We start from the raw sequence: 15,809 nt of genomic DNA on the forward strand, positions 1-15,809 counted from the left end.
GGGAACACTGCCAACCTAATGTGGGGAGAACTCTGCCAGCCTAATGTGGGGGAACTCTGCCAGCCTAATGTGGGGGGAACTCTGCCAGCCTAATGTGGGGGGAACTCTGCCAGCCTAATGTGGGGGAACTCTGCCAGCCTAATGTGGGGAGAACTCTGCTGCACCTAATGTGGGGGCCTCGTATCAATGTTCGCTCACGTCGCGCTCCCAGAATTCAAGGCTCAGCGTTATTATGTCCTGACATGCGTGAACATCAAGGGGGGGGGGCCTCCATGTCCATTTTGCTTGGGGCCCCCAAATTCCTTCAAACGGCCCTGGCCCTACTAGACTTAATATTAACCAACAGATCTGATACAGTAACTGATGTACAAGTAGAAGGACTCCTAGGAAATTGTGATCATAATATAATACATTATAACTTGTTCTTCAATAAGGGAATCTCTCGAGGGGCCACAAAAACAATGAACTTTAGGAAAGCAAAGTTCGATCACCTCAGAGAAGCCCTTAACAATATAAAATGGGATAATTTCCTCAAAAATATGAATACTGACACTAAATGGGAATATCTTAAATTCTCACTGTAAGATGTATAACTGTAACTGTAAGATGTATATACCCTATGGGAATAAAAGGGTCAGAAATAAAAGAAAACCAGTTTGGATGAATAAAAATGTTAAGGGGGCAATAAATGACAAAAATAAAGCATTTAAACTACTAAAACAGGACGACAGTGAGGAAGCATTAAAATGCTATAGAGAAAAAGTTTAAATATGTAAAATACTGATAAAAGCCACAAAAATAGAGACAGAAAGACTGATTGCGAAAGAGAGTAAAACTAACCCCAAAATGTATTTAACTATATAAATAGCAAAAGGGTCTTTAAAAAATGATGAGGAAGAAATTATAGACGGGAATCAGGAAAAAGCAAATATACTAAACAAATTCTTCTCCACTGTATTCACTGAGGAAAATGAAATGCTAGGTGAAATACAGTGTGATATGGTAAACTCCCCAGTACAGGTCACCTGTCTAACCCAGGAAGAAGTACAGTGCCTCCTACAAAAAATCAAAATAGACAAATCACCAGGTCCAGATGGCATTCACCCCTGAGTTCTAAAGGAATTAAGTAATGTAATAGACAGACCTCTATTTTTAATATTCAGGGACTCTATAGTAACAGGGACTGTTCTTCAGGACTCGTGCATGGCAAATGTGGTGCCAATATTTAAAAAGAGTACAAAAGGTGACCCTGGGACCTGGGACTACAGACCTGTTAGTTTAACCTCCGTTGTAACTAAATAGTTTGAGGGTTTCCTAAGAGATGCTATTTTGGAGTATCTTGATCAAAATAAATGTATGACACCATATGAGCATGGCTTTATGAGGGATCGGTCCTGTAAAACTAACCTGATCAGCTTTTATGAGTAGGTGAGCTCCAGACTGGACCAGGGGGAATCACTGGATGTCGTATATCTGGATTTTTCCAAAGCATTTGATACGGTGCCACATAAACGGTTGGTGCATAAAATGAGAAGGATTGGTCTGGGGGACAATGTGTGTAAGTGGGTAAGTAACTGGCTCAGAGATAGGAAACATAGGGTGGTTATTAATGGTTATGACTGTTACTAGTGGGGTACCAAAGGGGTCAGTCTTGGATCCTGTTCTATTTAATATATTTATTAATGACCTTGTAGAGGGGTTGAATAGAAAAGTAGCAATCTTTGCAGATGATACTAAACTCTGTAAAGTGGTAAACACAATAGAGGACAGTGCACTGTTACAAATGGATCTGGATAGTTTGGGGGTTTTGGCTGAGAAGTGGCAGATGAGGTTTAACACTGATAAATGTAAGGTAATGCACATGGGGAGGAAAAATCCGGGACAGGGTTATATATTAAATGGGAGCACACTTGGGACGACTGAAGTGGAAAAGGACTTAGGGGTCTTAGTAAATAGTAAACTTAGCTGTAGTGACCAGTGTCGGGCAGCTGCTGCCAAGGCAAATAAAATCATGGGGTGCATCAATAGGAGCATAGATGCCCATGACAAGGAAATAATTCTATTGATGTACAAATCACTAGTCAGACCACACATAGAATACTGTGTACAGTACTGGGCACCAGTGTACAAGAAAGATATAGTGGAGCTGGAGAGGGTTCAAAGACGGGCAACCAGGATAATACGGGGAATGGGAGGACTACAGTACCCAGAAAGATTATCAGAATTGGGGTTATTTAGTTTAGGAAAAAGAAGGCTTAGGGGAGTCTTAATAACTATGTATAAATATATCAGGGGACCGTACAGAGATCTCTCCCATGATCTATTTATACCCAGGACTGTATCTATAACAAGGGGGCATCCTCTACGTCTAGAGGAAAGAAGGTTTCTACACCAGCACAGTTCTTTACTGTAAGAGCAGTGAGACTGTGGAATTCTCTCCCGGAGGAGGTGGTCATGGGGAACTCTGTAAAAGAGTTTAAAAGGGTCTGGATGCATTTTTGAAGAATAATAACATCACTGGTTATGTATACTAGATATTTAGGGACAGCATGTTGATCCATGGATTTATTCTGACTGCCATATTTGGAGTCGGGAAGGAATTTTTACCTCGAGTATGAGTGTTTTTTTTTGCCTTCCTCTGGATCAACTCAGTAGGGACTCATTAGGGTTATAGGTTGAACTTGATGGACTCTGGTCTTTTTTCAACCTTATGAACTATGTTACTAGTGGGGGCTTTATTACCATATGAAAACACAGTGTGGGCATTACACAGGGGCACAAAGGGCATTATTGAGTGTGTGTGTGCTGATGGGGGAATTATTTGTGACTGGGATCACAGTGGGGTTAACTATTAGTAAGTGGGGGCACACTTGGGGTATCATTAGTGAGTAGGGACACAACTGAGATATTATCAGAGAGTAAGGAGAACAGTTGGGACATTATAAGTTAGTGGGGGCTCAATTGGTGTTTTACTTGTAAATTGGCTCAATGTAGGGGCATTATTAGTGAGTGTGGGCACAACTGGCGCATTGTTACATAGTTACATAGTTACATAGTTAGTACGGTCGAAAAAAGACATATGTCCATCAAGTTCAACCAGGGAATTAAGGGGTAGGGGTGTGGCGCGATATTGGGGAAGGGATGGGATTTTATATTTCTTTATAAGCATTAATGTTATTTTGTTCCAGGAATGTATCTAATCCTGTTTTAAAGCTGTTAATTGTTCCTGCTGTGACCAGTTCCTGAGGTAGACCGTTCCATAAATTCACAGTCCTCACGGTAAAGAAGGCGTGTCGCCCCTTGAGACTAAACTTTTTCTTCTCCAGACGGAGGGAGTGCCCCCTCGTCCTTTGGGGGGGTTTAACCTGGAACAGTTTTTCTCCATATTTTTTGTATGGGCCATTAATATACTTATATACGTTTATCATATCCCCCCTTAAACGTCTCTTCTCAAGACTAAACAATTGTAACTCCTTTAATCGCTCCTCATAGCTAAGATGTTCCATGCCCCATATTAGTTTAGTCGCGCGTCTCTGCACCCTTTCCAACTCCGCAGTGTCCCTTTTATGGACAGGTGCCCAAAACTGAACAGCATATTCCAGGTGAGGCCGTACCAATGATTTATAAAGGGGGAGTATTATGTCCCTGTCCCTTGAGTCCATGCCTCTTTTGATACATGATAATATCCTGCCGGCTTTGGAAGCAGCAGACTGACATTGCATGCTATTCTGTAGTCTGTGATCTACAAGTACACCCAGATCCTTCTCTACCAGTGACTCTGCCAGTTTAATCCCCCCTAAGACATACGACGCATGCAGGTTATTAGTACCCAGATGCATAACTTTACATTTATCCACATTGAACCTCATTTGCCAAGTGGATGCCCAGACACTTAGTCTATCCAAGTCATCTTGTAACTTATGCACATCCTCTATAGACTGTACCGTGCTACAAAGCTTGGTGCAAAGATAGAAACAGAGCTGTTAATACCATCCTCTATATCATTGATAAATAAACTAAACAACAGCGGGCCCAGTACTGAACCTTGGGGTACACCACTAATAACCGGGGACCAATCAGAGTACGAATCATTGACCACCACTCTCTGGGTACGATCCATGAGCCAGTGTTCAATCCAGTTACAAACTAAAATTTCCAAACCCAAAGACCTTAACTTACCTGTCAGACGTCTATGAGGGACAGTATCAAACGCTTTAGCAAAATCCAGAAACACTATATCCACAGCCATTCCTCTGTCAAGGCTTCTACTCACCTCTTCATAAAAGCAAATTAGATTGGTTTGACAACTTCTATCCTTAGTAAACCCATGCTGGTTATCACTTATAATGCAATTATCCCCTATGTATTCCTGTATGTAATCCCTTATAAGTCCTTCAAACAATTTACCCACAATGCACGTTAAACTTACCGGTCTATAGTTTCCTGGGGAAGACCTAGAGCCCTTTTTGAAGATTGGCACCACATTCGCCTTGCGCCAGTCCCTTGGCACAATACCAGACACCAGAGAATCTCTAAATATCATGAACAGGGGTACAGATATTACTGAACTTACCTCTCTAAGAACTCTTGGGTGTAGTCCATCAGGTCCTGGAGATTTGCTTACATTTACTTTACTTAACTTACCTTGTACCATCTTTACATTAAGCCAGTTCAGTACATTACATGATGTGTTACCAGCACTGACCTGGCCAATGTCAGCTCCTTCTTCCATAGTGTCTACAGAACTAAAGAACCCATTCAGTAGCTCCGCTTTCTCTTGATCGCCTGTGACAACCTCCCCATTATCATTATTAAGGGGTCCTACATGCTCTGTCCTTGGTTTTTTTGCATTTATATATCTAAAAAAATATTTAGGATTAGTTTTGCTTTCTTTGGCCACCTGTCTCTCATTTAGAATTTTTGCTGTTTTTATTACATTTTTACAGATTTTATTAAGCTCTTTGTACTGTTTAAATGTTATAGCTGACCCATCAGATTTGTATTTTTTGAAGGCTATTTTTTTGTTGTTTATTGCTCTTTTAACCTCATTTGTCAGCCATGTAGGATTTAGTTTTAATCGTTTATATTTGTTCCCCTTTGGTATATATTTAGCTGTATAGTTATTTAGAGTTGATTTAAAGATGTCCCATTTACCTTCTGTATCAGTATTTGAGAACACCTCCCCCCAGTCTATGTCCTGTAGTGCAGCCCTCAGCCCAGGGAAGTTTGCCTTTTTAAAGTTAGATGTTTTTGCCTTCCCCGCCTGTCTTTGTTTTCCACATTTTAAGTCAAAAGTAACTATATTGTGGTCGCTATTCCCAAGGTTTTCCCTCACAGTTCCATTACCAACCAGCTCTGCGTTGTTGGAAATGATCAGATGCAACAAGGCATCACTTCTTGTTGGGTCCTCCACAAACTGGCCCATAAAATTATCCTGCAATAAATTTAGGAATTGACGCCCCTTTGTAGTTTTAGCCAACCCCGGACCCCAATCTATATCTGGATAGTTAAAATCTCCCATTATTACCACTGTACCTGCCCGGGCGGCCCTCTCTATTTGTTTATAAAGCCGAACTTCTATCTCTTCAGTGATATTAGGGGGTCTGCAGATTACACCATATATTATTTTTTCAGTATTTCCCTCCTTTTGTAATTCTACCCACAATGATTCCACATCCTCAGAATCATCACACACTATGGCATCGTTCACACTGACTTTCATACCCCTTCTTACATACAGACAGACTCCACCACCTTTTCTGTTCATTCTATCCTTGCGAAACAATGTAAACCCCTGCAGATTAACAGCCCAGTCATGCGAGGAGTCCAGCCATGTCTCAGTGACCCCAACTATATCAATATGTTCCTCCAGTATCAAGGCCTCAAGCTCCCCCATTTTATTTGCTAGGCTTCTGGCATTTGTGAACATACACTTTACATTTCCATCCTTTATGTTATTGGGGTTAATGGGATTCAAGGGTGTAAGTTTTATTTTCCTATGAAGCCTATTCCTATTTGAAGGGTACAAGAGTCTTGATAGAATAATACAGATCTGTAATGTTGTATGATGTGTATCTTAATTCTGTAATCTTGTATGATATATCTTGATTCTGCCGTTTGTAACCGCAAGGCTCGTATCGTACTTCTCGTTATCTCAACTGCTGATTCCTAACTGTTGTGCACGTACATCCTGTTCTTGTGTTCTGCTGACTTGTAACTATTAAGCAACATGGTATATATATATGAACGTTGGCAAATAGTAAAACAGAGCGTACTTAGACGGTATCCTGTGTGCATGTATTTTGTTCCACACCTGACAAGACGCTCTCCTGGCCAGTACAAGCCTTAAGCCAAATTGGACCTAGTACCAGGGGTACAGAAAAGACAGAGAACCAGTACCAGGGGTACTGAGTAGATTATACAGTTATACCTTTCAGCTGGGGGCTCGTCCGGGATCGAGAGGGTCATCCTCCGGACCGGTAAGAACCATATCCTTGTGTGGTATTGTCGACCCGGGGGGCACTGGCCACGTCTCGATTCCAGTAAGTATAACAGTTACTTTCATATCGTGTCTGGGACACAGTATTACAGTATTTGACTTCTGTTCAGGGAACAGGGGAAATGAGGAACTAAGAGTAATTTGACAATCCAGGGTGGTTGTCTTGTTTCAATTTGGCTTAACGCTTACAAAACTTCTTGTATTTCTGTTTAGTTCTGTTTAGTGTTTTACTTGTAACTTCCTTTTTTCCTTTAAGCTTAAGAAGACACGTGAGTATACTAACCATTGCTTTAATGTATAGAGTAAGGTGCATATAACTGTTATAATAATAATAATAGTAATAATCTGCTGGTTCTCAAAACATCTGTAAGACGCCCCACCCTCCCGGCTAGAGGAAACTTGATGACCCGGGATGTGGTGAAAGCAAGTGACAGTTTGTTCAGAGATACCGTGCATGCTCAGTGATTGGTGCAATTAAATCAGAGAATCCCTAATCTGTTGAGAGGAATCCAAATCCAGAGATTGTGGTTTTGCACCAATTACTGAACATGGGTTCCAAATCATCTAAGTCATATCCTCCTCCCCTTCCCAATGAAACATGTAAGGCTTATGTGGCCCGAGTTAGCCCTACAGGATGGGACTTAGTGAATCCATGGGTAGATGATATAGCTGGTTGGTCAGAATTCATGAAGGACTCCAGCCCATTCCCAAAGGAGGGGGCCAATGATAAATACCACCTGACCCCCACTCTAACAACTACATTTGTAATCTCGAGAAGGGTAGAGAGCGTATATGGAGAGAATTAGAAGAGGAACTTAACCAAGTTTTATAACAAAAATCATCACTGCCCATTGCTGTGGCATGCAAACAAAAAAAACTAGGTGAAACTGTTACTGGATTTTTGGAAAAGGTTCACAGCATGTTGGCGTTATGATGCAGGGCTGTGTAAATTGTTTGATAGGATTAGAGATTGTTGTCAGAAATAGAGACTCAAAGTTTTGGTGGAAAAGCAGGTGATTTGTGAAGGAGAAAGCATGTGAAGCAGTGTGAGGAATGTAGGATGAGCAGAGCTGACACTGCTGGAATAAATGAAGTGAAGATGAGTGTTCAATGCTATGGAATGGAGTGATGTGGTAAATCGCTTGGAAAGCCCTGTGTATGTGGTCATATGATGGCGTTTATAGGATGGTTCTTATGATATAAAGTATGTTATATATGTGTGAGGTGTATAGAATCAGGAGTGTATAGCAAATGACCAGTGAATGTTTTCCCTGTGAAGCTGTTGTGTTGTAATGAAAATGGTGTTAAAAGAAAAATATATTCACGTGGTATTAAATTGAACTATTTGATGATATTTCATTAATTTCTTGCCTTCACAGTAACACAGGGTTGATGCCAAAAAAAAAAAAAAAAAAAAATGAAATTTATCAGGAAATGCGATTAATTGTCTGATTATATTACAGGAGTAATAAGAGAAGAAGTTTGGCCAAGAAGATAAAATAAATAAAAAAAGTGATCACTATTTAATTGATAAACATTACTTTAGGCATTTAAAATCAAGCTAATGGTTTACTGGATTATAAACAATGCGCATTGGAGATAATTATTTTTCAAATTTTTGAGAGAGCTGTGTACACTTTTATATCTTTGGTGAGAATGTGGGCCCTGTGTGTTGTACGTTAAGTATTTGTAAATGTCGGTATTGTTACATGTTACATGTTTCTCTTATGTCTCTTGATGTAAAGTAACACTGTCAGTAACACATGTGATACTAGACGTTTCATGGTGACTGACCAGAATTAGGGAAAGACAAGAAGCCAGACTCAAAGGGGCGGTGACTGGTGACATAGAGGTTTGGGAGGAGTAAGGCGGGGTTTACAGGGAGCATGACAGCTTCTTCTTCGGATCTGGTGCAATTTTGTTTTTCAGGGGATATGTGTGTATGTGCATGTGTATATGTATATATGTATATATGCGTATATATATGTCTACTGTTTGAAATTGAGTATGTTCATAGCACCTGTATACACAATGTCCCGAGGGTGACCATTTAACCTTCTATTCCTTTCGCATCATACCTGAATGCCCTGTAAACCTCCTGAGAAGAAACCTCACATGTAAACTCAAATTACATATCACTTCATCCCAGTCCAGGTTACATGTCACGTCTGACCTCGCACCCATAGTCACACCTGCAGGGTACTAACATTATCCTGTTGTGTCCCCGGCCCAGGTCCCAACTGAGGTAGACCCCATTGTCTGGTCCCATGGAGACCATGATGTAGGACATATTGACTGTACACCATACAAGGCAAGACTCAAACCAGACATCCTCCCGGTCTACCAAAAACAGTACCCCTTGTCACGGGAAAAAAATCAAAGGTATCCGCCCTATGATCAAACATTTCCTACACACTTGAGTTTTAGAACATACTGTCTCTCCCTACTGCACTCCAATTAATCCGGTCCCCAAACCCGATGGTACTGTCTGTTTTGTACCAGACTTGAGAGCCATCAACAGACTAATTGTGTCTATTGCCCCTATAGTTCCTGATGTCACCCAACTGTTGTCATCAATCCCAGCACAGGCAACTCATTTTTCTGTCCTCGATCTGAAGAATGCTTTCTTCTCGATCCCAGTGGACAAAGAGACCAGACTCCTTTTTGCTTTTTCCTTTGAGGGACTACAGTTAACCTGGTGTAGAATGCCCCAGGGGTATGCTGATTCACCAGTTGTGTTCAGCATTGTCCTCCAAGCCTTTTTATAATCATGGCACGCCCCCCAGGGTTCTGTTCTCCTCCAAAATGTTGATGATTTGTTAATGTGTAGTTTCTCTGAGGAGGCCTGCCTTGAGGATGGTGTTGTGAACAGGTTGACTATCTGGGTTTTGTTCTGCCAAAAGGGAAAAGGGAGTTGAGCAAGTCTAGAGTCCAGTCTGTAGCGGGCCTGGTCACCCCGCACGCCCAGAAGGAAATGCAATCTTTCTTGGGTATGATTAACTACTGCAGACAGTGGATTCCCGACTGCTCATAGAGATGCTACCCTATCGGGCAAACCAGATCTAATCAAATGGTCCTCATAAATGTACAAAGCTTTTAATGACAAGTCCAGGGCTAGGTCTCCCAGATTACAATTTGCCTTTCCAAATGTATGCACGAGACAATTGTAAAACCATGGCGGGTGTGCTGACACAATTTCACGGAGGCAAACTGCGTCCTTGTGCTTTTTTCTCAAAGGTGATGCCCGTCTCCGTACAGGGGATGCCGGCATGTCTGCGAGCTCTTGCTGCCTGTGCTATGATTGTTGAACAAGCTACCATCCTCACTTTAGGACATGACACTGCCTTGTACACTTCTCATGATGTTATCTCTCTCCTTAAAGGCCTACATACACAACACATGTAAACACAACGGCTCTCTGGATATGAGGCAATTCTCCTCAGTAATCCATCCTTGAAAATGGTGTATGCCTCCCCTACATATGGCCCTGCACACTAGTTGGCCTGAAAATTCATGATGATGTGATGCCGGACATACATGACTGCTTGCCAGTCATCCACACTGACGCCTCACCCAGACCCGACCTCTCTTCAGTGCCCATACCTGATGCTCCAGAAGTCTTTGTAGATGGGTCATGTACACGCCCCAATGACAATGTTTACTATGCCAGTTATGCCATTGTCCAATTACCTGACATTGTCCTCAAGGCCCAGTTCATCCCCTATAAGTCCGCACAAGCTGCAGAACTCATCGCCCTCACAAGAGCCTGTACACTTTTTGCTAAGAAACCTGTCACCATTAACATGCACTTACCCTACCATCACAATTAGTCATCATTCACTGCAGGACACACACACGTGGGACTGATCACATTTCAAAGGGCAATGCTCTAGCAGACCACACTGCCAAACTGGCTGCTACACAACAACCCGTCTCACTGATGTTACCAGTTCTTACACCTCCTTCACTCGAAGACACACAACTTCTTCTCTCTCCAGTCCTCTGTTCCCGAACAAGAGGAATATGATTGGTGTTATCCGGTATTGCAGAAAAATCCTGTAACAGGATTGATCTGCAAAGAGGGGACACCATGCATAACCCAACACAGTGCCCCAGTTTTATTGCTCATTTCCATGGGTAGGCCTTTCCCGACTCCATGGGCCCAACGACCACTTATAACAGAAGAAGGGGACCTCGACCAGATAAGGGAACAATATGTCACAGACCTTATCCAAACCCTTGATAAAGTAGAACAAAATGTTGTCTGTAATTCTCCTTCTCTCCCACAGGAACCAACACACCAGTTCCAGGAAGGCGACACTGTCCTGGTTAAAACTCTGTCGAAAGGAAAGAAGCCCGGAGACTTCACCTTTGGACCCCCAACCACAGTTGTTGCCGTGACGAGGACGGCGGTTCTCACGGAAGACGGAATCCCTTCTTGGATCCACGCCTCTCGGATCAAACTCGTTCAACATCACCCAAAGGAGGTAATAACGGGGGCAGACAGCCCTGACCTTGAAAGCCTACCGAAAGATGTACCCGCTGGTGCCCTGGCCTTGTTCTGGCAGATGGTTGAAGAAACTAAGTCTCCTGATGTTTGCATTAATGACTTTATTGACTTTGATTCACCCCACGGTGACTCTACAGAATGAATTAGAGAGACACCCAAACGATAAGTTCCTGAAACACCATATAATGTTAGCACAAAACCTCACTGCGAAGGATTGTTGGATATGCACCCATGCCCCTGTGTCTGCCCAAAGCATGCCCTACTTTGCTATCCCTGTGCCCTCATATGAATTATTTCAGGGAGACTGTTTTGACATGCTTGCTGACAACGAGACACCATATGCAAAGAACTGAAACACCTCAGTGGGTATTCCTATAGTAGGATGGGTGGGGCAGCCATGGTGGCAGGGAAACTTAAGCAGCCCAGGCCTAGGACCACAACAAGTGTTGGCTTTCAAGGGGGGTTCCTGGGTAACTCGAGTGGTCACACATATACTAGACCTAGGAGCAATCCCCACAGAAGGAATGAAAGTTAGTTTTAACAGGACATCCGCAAGTACTGATCTTCTTAAACCCAGCCAGATAGAAAGGTACTTACATGACCCAAGGTGGCCAAATAACACCCTCATTACTCAGGCTACTCAAGATGTAGACTGCTATAATATAACAGGACACCAACCATGTAATGACACGTTAGAATACCAACTTATTGAACCAACATGTAATAACCCAGATGTGGGCTACTGCGGTAGATTAGGACAGATACCTTCCTGGTGTTACTTAACAAATGCCTCTAGACTCATTGACATAGTTAATAAACTTATCAATCAACATTCCTCTTTCTGGGAGCTCCCACGAGACATCTATTGGGTATGTGGTAGGGAAGCCTACAAGTGGTTGCCGGTAGGGGTCAAAGGCACATGCACCCTAGCTAGACTTACCCCCTCCACCTTTGTCATATCCAACGACGACATTGACATGAGAGCAGCTCCTAAACATATGTTATACCGAAGAGCAGCAGATAACAAAGAAAGGGAAAACGGTAGGCAACATGTTGTACAAATGGGAATAACCAACAAGCTTTTTAGCACCATTTTTATATATCCAATGGTGATGCAAATATGGGATAAGTTAGTCGAAGCCACTAACTACCTCGATGACCAAATATATGACATTTTAGAAATTACTAATACCTCTGTGTCCGTGCAAAATCAACTGATGATAGTGACTAACCAACACGCAATAGTCTTGGACTATCTCACAGCAGCTCAAGGAGGGATGTGTCAAATCATAGGTCCTACTTGTTGCCATTACATAGACACTTCAGGAACAATTCAGATGCACCACCAGCTTGAGAACATACAAAAATTGAGGGACAAATATGCCAAAGACAATGAAATCAACAGGGATAAGTGGTGGGGGGATACCTTTTCAATATTGAATCCTGCTACCTGGCTCAAGGGCGTAGGAGGATGGATAGGGGGCGTTCTGCAGCTCATAATACACATTACTGTCATTGCCCTTACAGTATATGTATCAATAAAACTTATTTTCTTATGTATGAAACGCTGCAAGCCAAGACCTGCTGCAGATACTAAAATCCTCCTCTCCACCTCATCAGACACCCAAGTCCCTCTACTTCACCGTCACTTAGCAGAAGGCTATACTGCCTACATATACTGCCTACATATACTGCCTGCATATACTGCCTGCATATACTGCCTACATAAAGACTTTTCAAAAGAAAATAGAAAACAAGAAAAACCAAGTTGTCTAAAGTGACAACTGGTTTTAAGAGGGGATTGAAGGGTACAAGAGTCTTGATAGAATAATACAGATCTGTAATGTTGTATGATGTGTATCTTAATTCTGTAATCTTGTATGATATATCTTGATTCTGCCGTTTGTAACCGCAAGGCTCGTATCGTACTTCTCGTTATCTCAACTGCTGATTCCTAACTGTTGTGCACGTACATCCTGTTCTTGTGTTCTGCTGACTTGTAACTATTAAGCAACATGGTATATATATATGAACGTTGGCAAATAGTAAAACAGAGCGTACTTAGACGGTATCCTGTGTGCATGTATTTTGTTCCACACCTGACAAGACGCTCTCCTGGCCAGTACAAGCCTTAAGCCAAATTGGACCTAGTACCAGGGGTACAGAAAAGACAGAGAACCAGTACCAGGGGTACTGAGTAGATTATACAGTTATACCTTTCACTATTAACTATTCTAACCCCTCCCTCTGCTCCACCCCCAGGTACATTTATAATTCCCACCTCTCTATCTACACTATCTTCCCCCTCTATGTTGTAGGTTCCCTCCCCCCAAGTCCCTAGTTTAAACACTCCTCCACCCTTCTAGCCATCTTCTCCCCAAGCAAAGCTGCACCCTCCCCATTGAGGTGCAGCCCGTCCCTACGGTAGAGCCGGTAACCGACAGCGAAGTCAGCCCAGTTCTCCATGAACCCAAACCCTTCCTTCCTACACCAGCTTCTGAGCCCCTTGTTTACCTCCCTGATCTCCCGCTGCCTCTCTGGTGCGGCTCGTGGTACTGGTAGTATTTCAGAAAATACTACCTTGGAGGTCCTTGCCTTAAGCTTGCGGCCTAAGTCCCTGAAATCATTTTTAAGGACACTCCACCTACCTCTTACTTTGTCATTGGTGCCAATATGTACCATGACTGCTGGGTCCTCTCCAGCCCCACCCAGCAACCTGTCAACCCGATCCGCAATGTGCCAAACTCGTGCGCCAGGCAGACAACACACTGTTCGGCGATCCCGGTCTTTGTGACAGATTGCCCTGTCTGTCCCCCTAATAATTGAGTCCCCCACCACTAGTACCTGTCTGGTCTGCCCTGTACTCCTCCCTCCCTCCTTACTGGAGCAGACACCCCCCTGGCGGTCAGAGGCAGAGTCCTGCTGCAGTTCTGCTAGCTCTGTAATGGCATCCCCCCTCATCTGCCAAGCGGGCAAACTTGTTGGGGTGTGCCAGTTCAGGACTAGCCTCCCTGACACTTTTTCCCTCTACCCCTCTTTCTAACTGTAACCCAGCAAACTGCCTGACTGTCCTGCAACTCCGTCCCACTGTCCTCCCCCACCTCTACTCCCGAGAGTGCCTGCTCAGTGAGCACGAGACTCCTCTCCATGTTGTTAATGCTTCTCATTGTTGCCAGTCGCCCCTCTAGATGCAGTATCTGGGCTTCCAAACGCACACATCTCGCACAACAATATGCACCCTCAAACTGTTGTTCAAGGATTGCATACATTGAACAGGATGTACATTGGACTGCATTTTCCAACATGGAGGCCATCTAGTTATGGGGATTTCACAAATGTATAGAATCCTAATTGGGGCATTTTTAGTGGGGGGGGGGGGCACAGTTGGGGCATTATTAGTGAGTGAAAGCAAGGTTAGGACAATATTAGAGGGTGAGGGCACAGCTGGGGCATTATTAGTGAGGGGTGCACCTTTGGGGCATTATTAGTGAGTATGGGCACAGTTGGGACATTACCGGTGAGCAAACTTTGCTCATAATAAAATATCCGTTGGGAGAAGTTATAGCATCAGAGAAAAAAGGAAAGAGAATGACTGTGAACACAGAAGACACTGTATGTAAATGTAATGACTTATGAGGGCTGCAGCTATACTACTATATACCATTGGCCATTATATGGGGAGTATTGTATCGATCTTTGCAGTATATGTGGTCATGGTGTGGAGGGATTATTTGACCTCTGTATAGCGCTGTTAGTAAGTGCGGGACTGTATTATGCAGATATGTTGTGATATATAGGAATTATTTGGGGCACACACAGCCAGTTTGAAAATAAATAATGTCTCTAGGTCATCACTGAAGCCGCAGACCAAGCAACCTCAGCAGCCAAAGAGGGAGGGGCCTCCCGGACCGTCCCAAAAGGGCAGGTCCGTACGGCTACCGGAGGCGTCGCCGTGGCCTGAGTGGGAGTGGTCTGCACCCCGGCAGCCGCTGACTTCATTCTCCGTCCAGCTTTGCGTGTTGATGTCACTTGCAAGATGGCGGCTCCTCGGGCGGGTCCCGGGCATCCGTGCTGCTGCTGTCTGGTACTGTGCGGGGAGATGGGCAGGGTACCCGGCCTGGTAAAGCGGGCAGTGAGCGAGCTGAGGAGAGGTGAGAGCCCGGGGTGGAGTCGCTGGTGACTCCTATACGTATTCTGTCTCCTCACCCCCCCGGTTCTGTATACTATTATAGCGCCACCGCATGCTGTGTGCTCGTATGTTCACCTTCCTGCGGTTACCGTGTTGTCCTGACAGAGTCCTCTCCCATTGTCAGCGCTGTGTGTGGATGGGGCAGGCAGGGCGTGCGTTTTGTTTATGCAGGTGTCAGTGTGAACAGGCTTGTACTGAAGTGGAATGTGTTCTAACTATAGCCTGCTATGCTTCCCTACTGAATATCCTGCCCCCTCAGTACGGTTGCTTTCTGGGAACTGTCATTGATTCCAGAGGAAAATTCCTTTTTAGTAAGAAAAGTCCCTATAATAGGTCACAGTTTCTAAAAAATAAAATAGTAGGGGTCTGCAGCATAGAATCCTAGTGACACCCTGCTACTTTGGAACTAAGGATAGTGAATGTAGTTATGACCTACAACAAATATCCAAACATGCCAGATGCCCATACCCAAGTTTCCCAACCAGGGTGCCTCCAGCTGTTGCAAAACTACAACTCCCAGCATGCCCGGACAGCCTATGGCTGTCCGGGCATGCTGGGAGTTGTAGTTTTGAAACAGCTGGAGGCACACTGGTTGGGAAACCTTAGTCCAT

General features: G+C 43.6%; 1 protein-coding gene across 1 annotated transcript in view; it reads left to right on the plus strand.

Annotated features, from left to right (window-relative positions):
- Window positions 1-14,977: 14,977 nt before the first annotated feature.
- MAP1S (microtubule associated protein 1S) overlaps window positions 14,978-15,809 on the plus strand; it is a 111,988-nt gene continuing 111,156 nt past the window's right edge. The window contains exon 1 of the mRNA XM_056518084.1: window positions 14,978-15,160. Within this exon, the coding sequence (XP_056374059.1) occupies window positions 15,046-15,160 (115 nt within the window). The 5' untranslated portion in view covers window positions 14,978-15,045. The remainder of the gene's footprint in view (window positions 15,161-15,809) is intronic.

Source organism: Hyla sarda, chromosome 1 (assembly GCF_029499605.1).
Source record: "Hyla sarda isolate aHylSar1 chromosome 1, aHylSar1.hap1, whole genome shotgun sequence".
Taxonomy (NCBI): Eukaryota; Metazoa; Chordata; class Amphibia; order Anura; family Hylidae; genus Hyla; species Hyla sarda.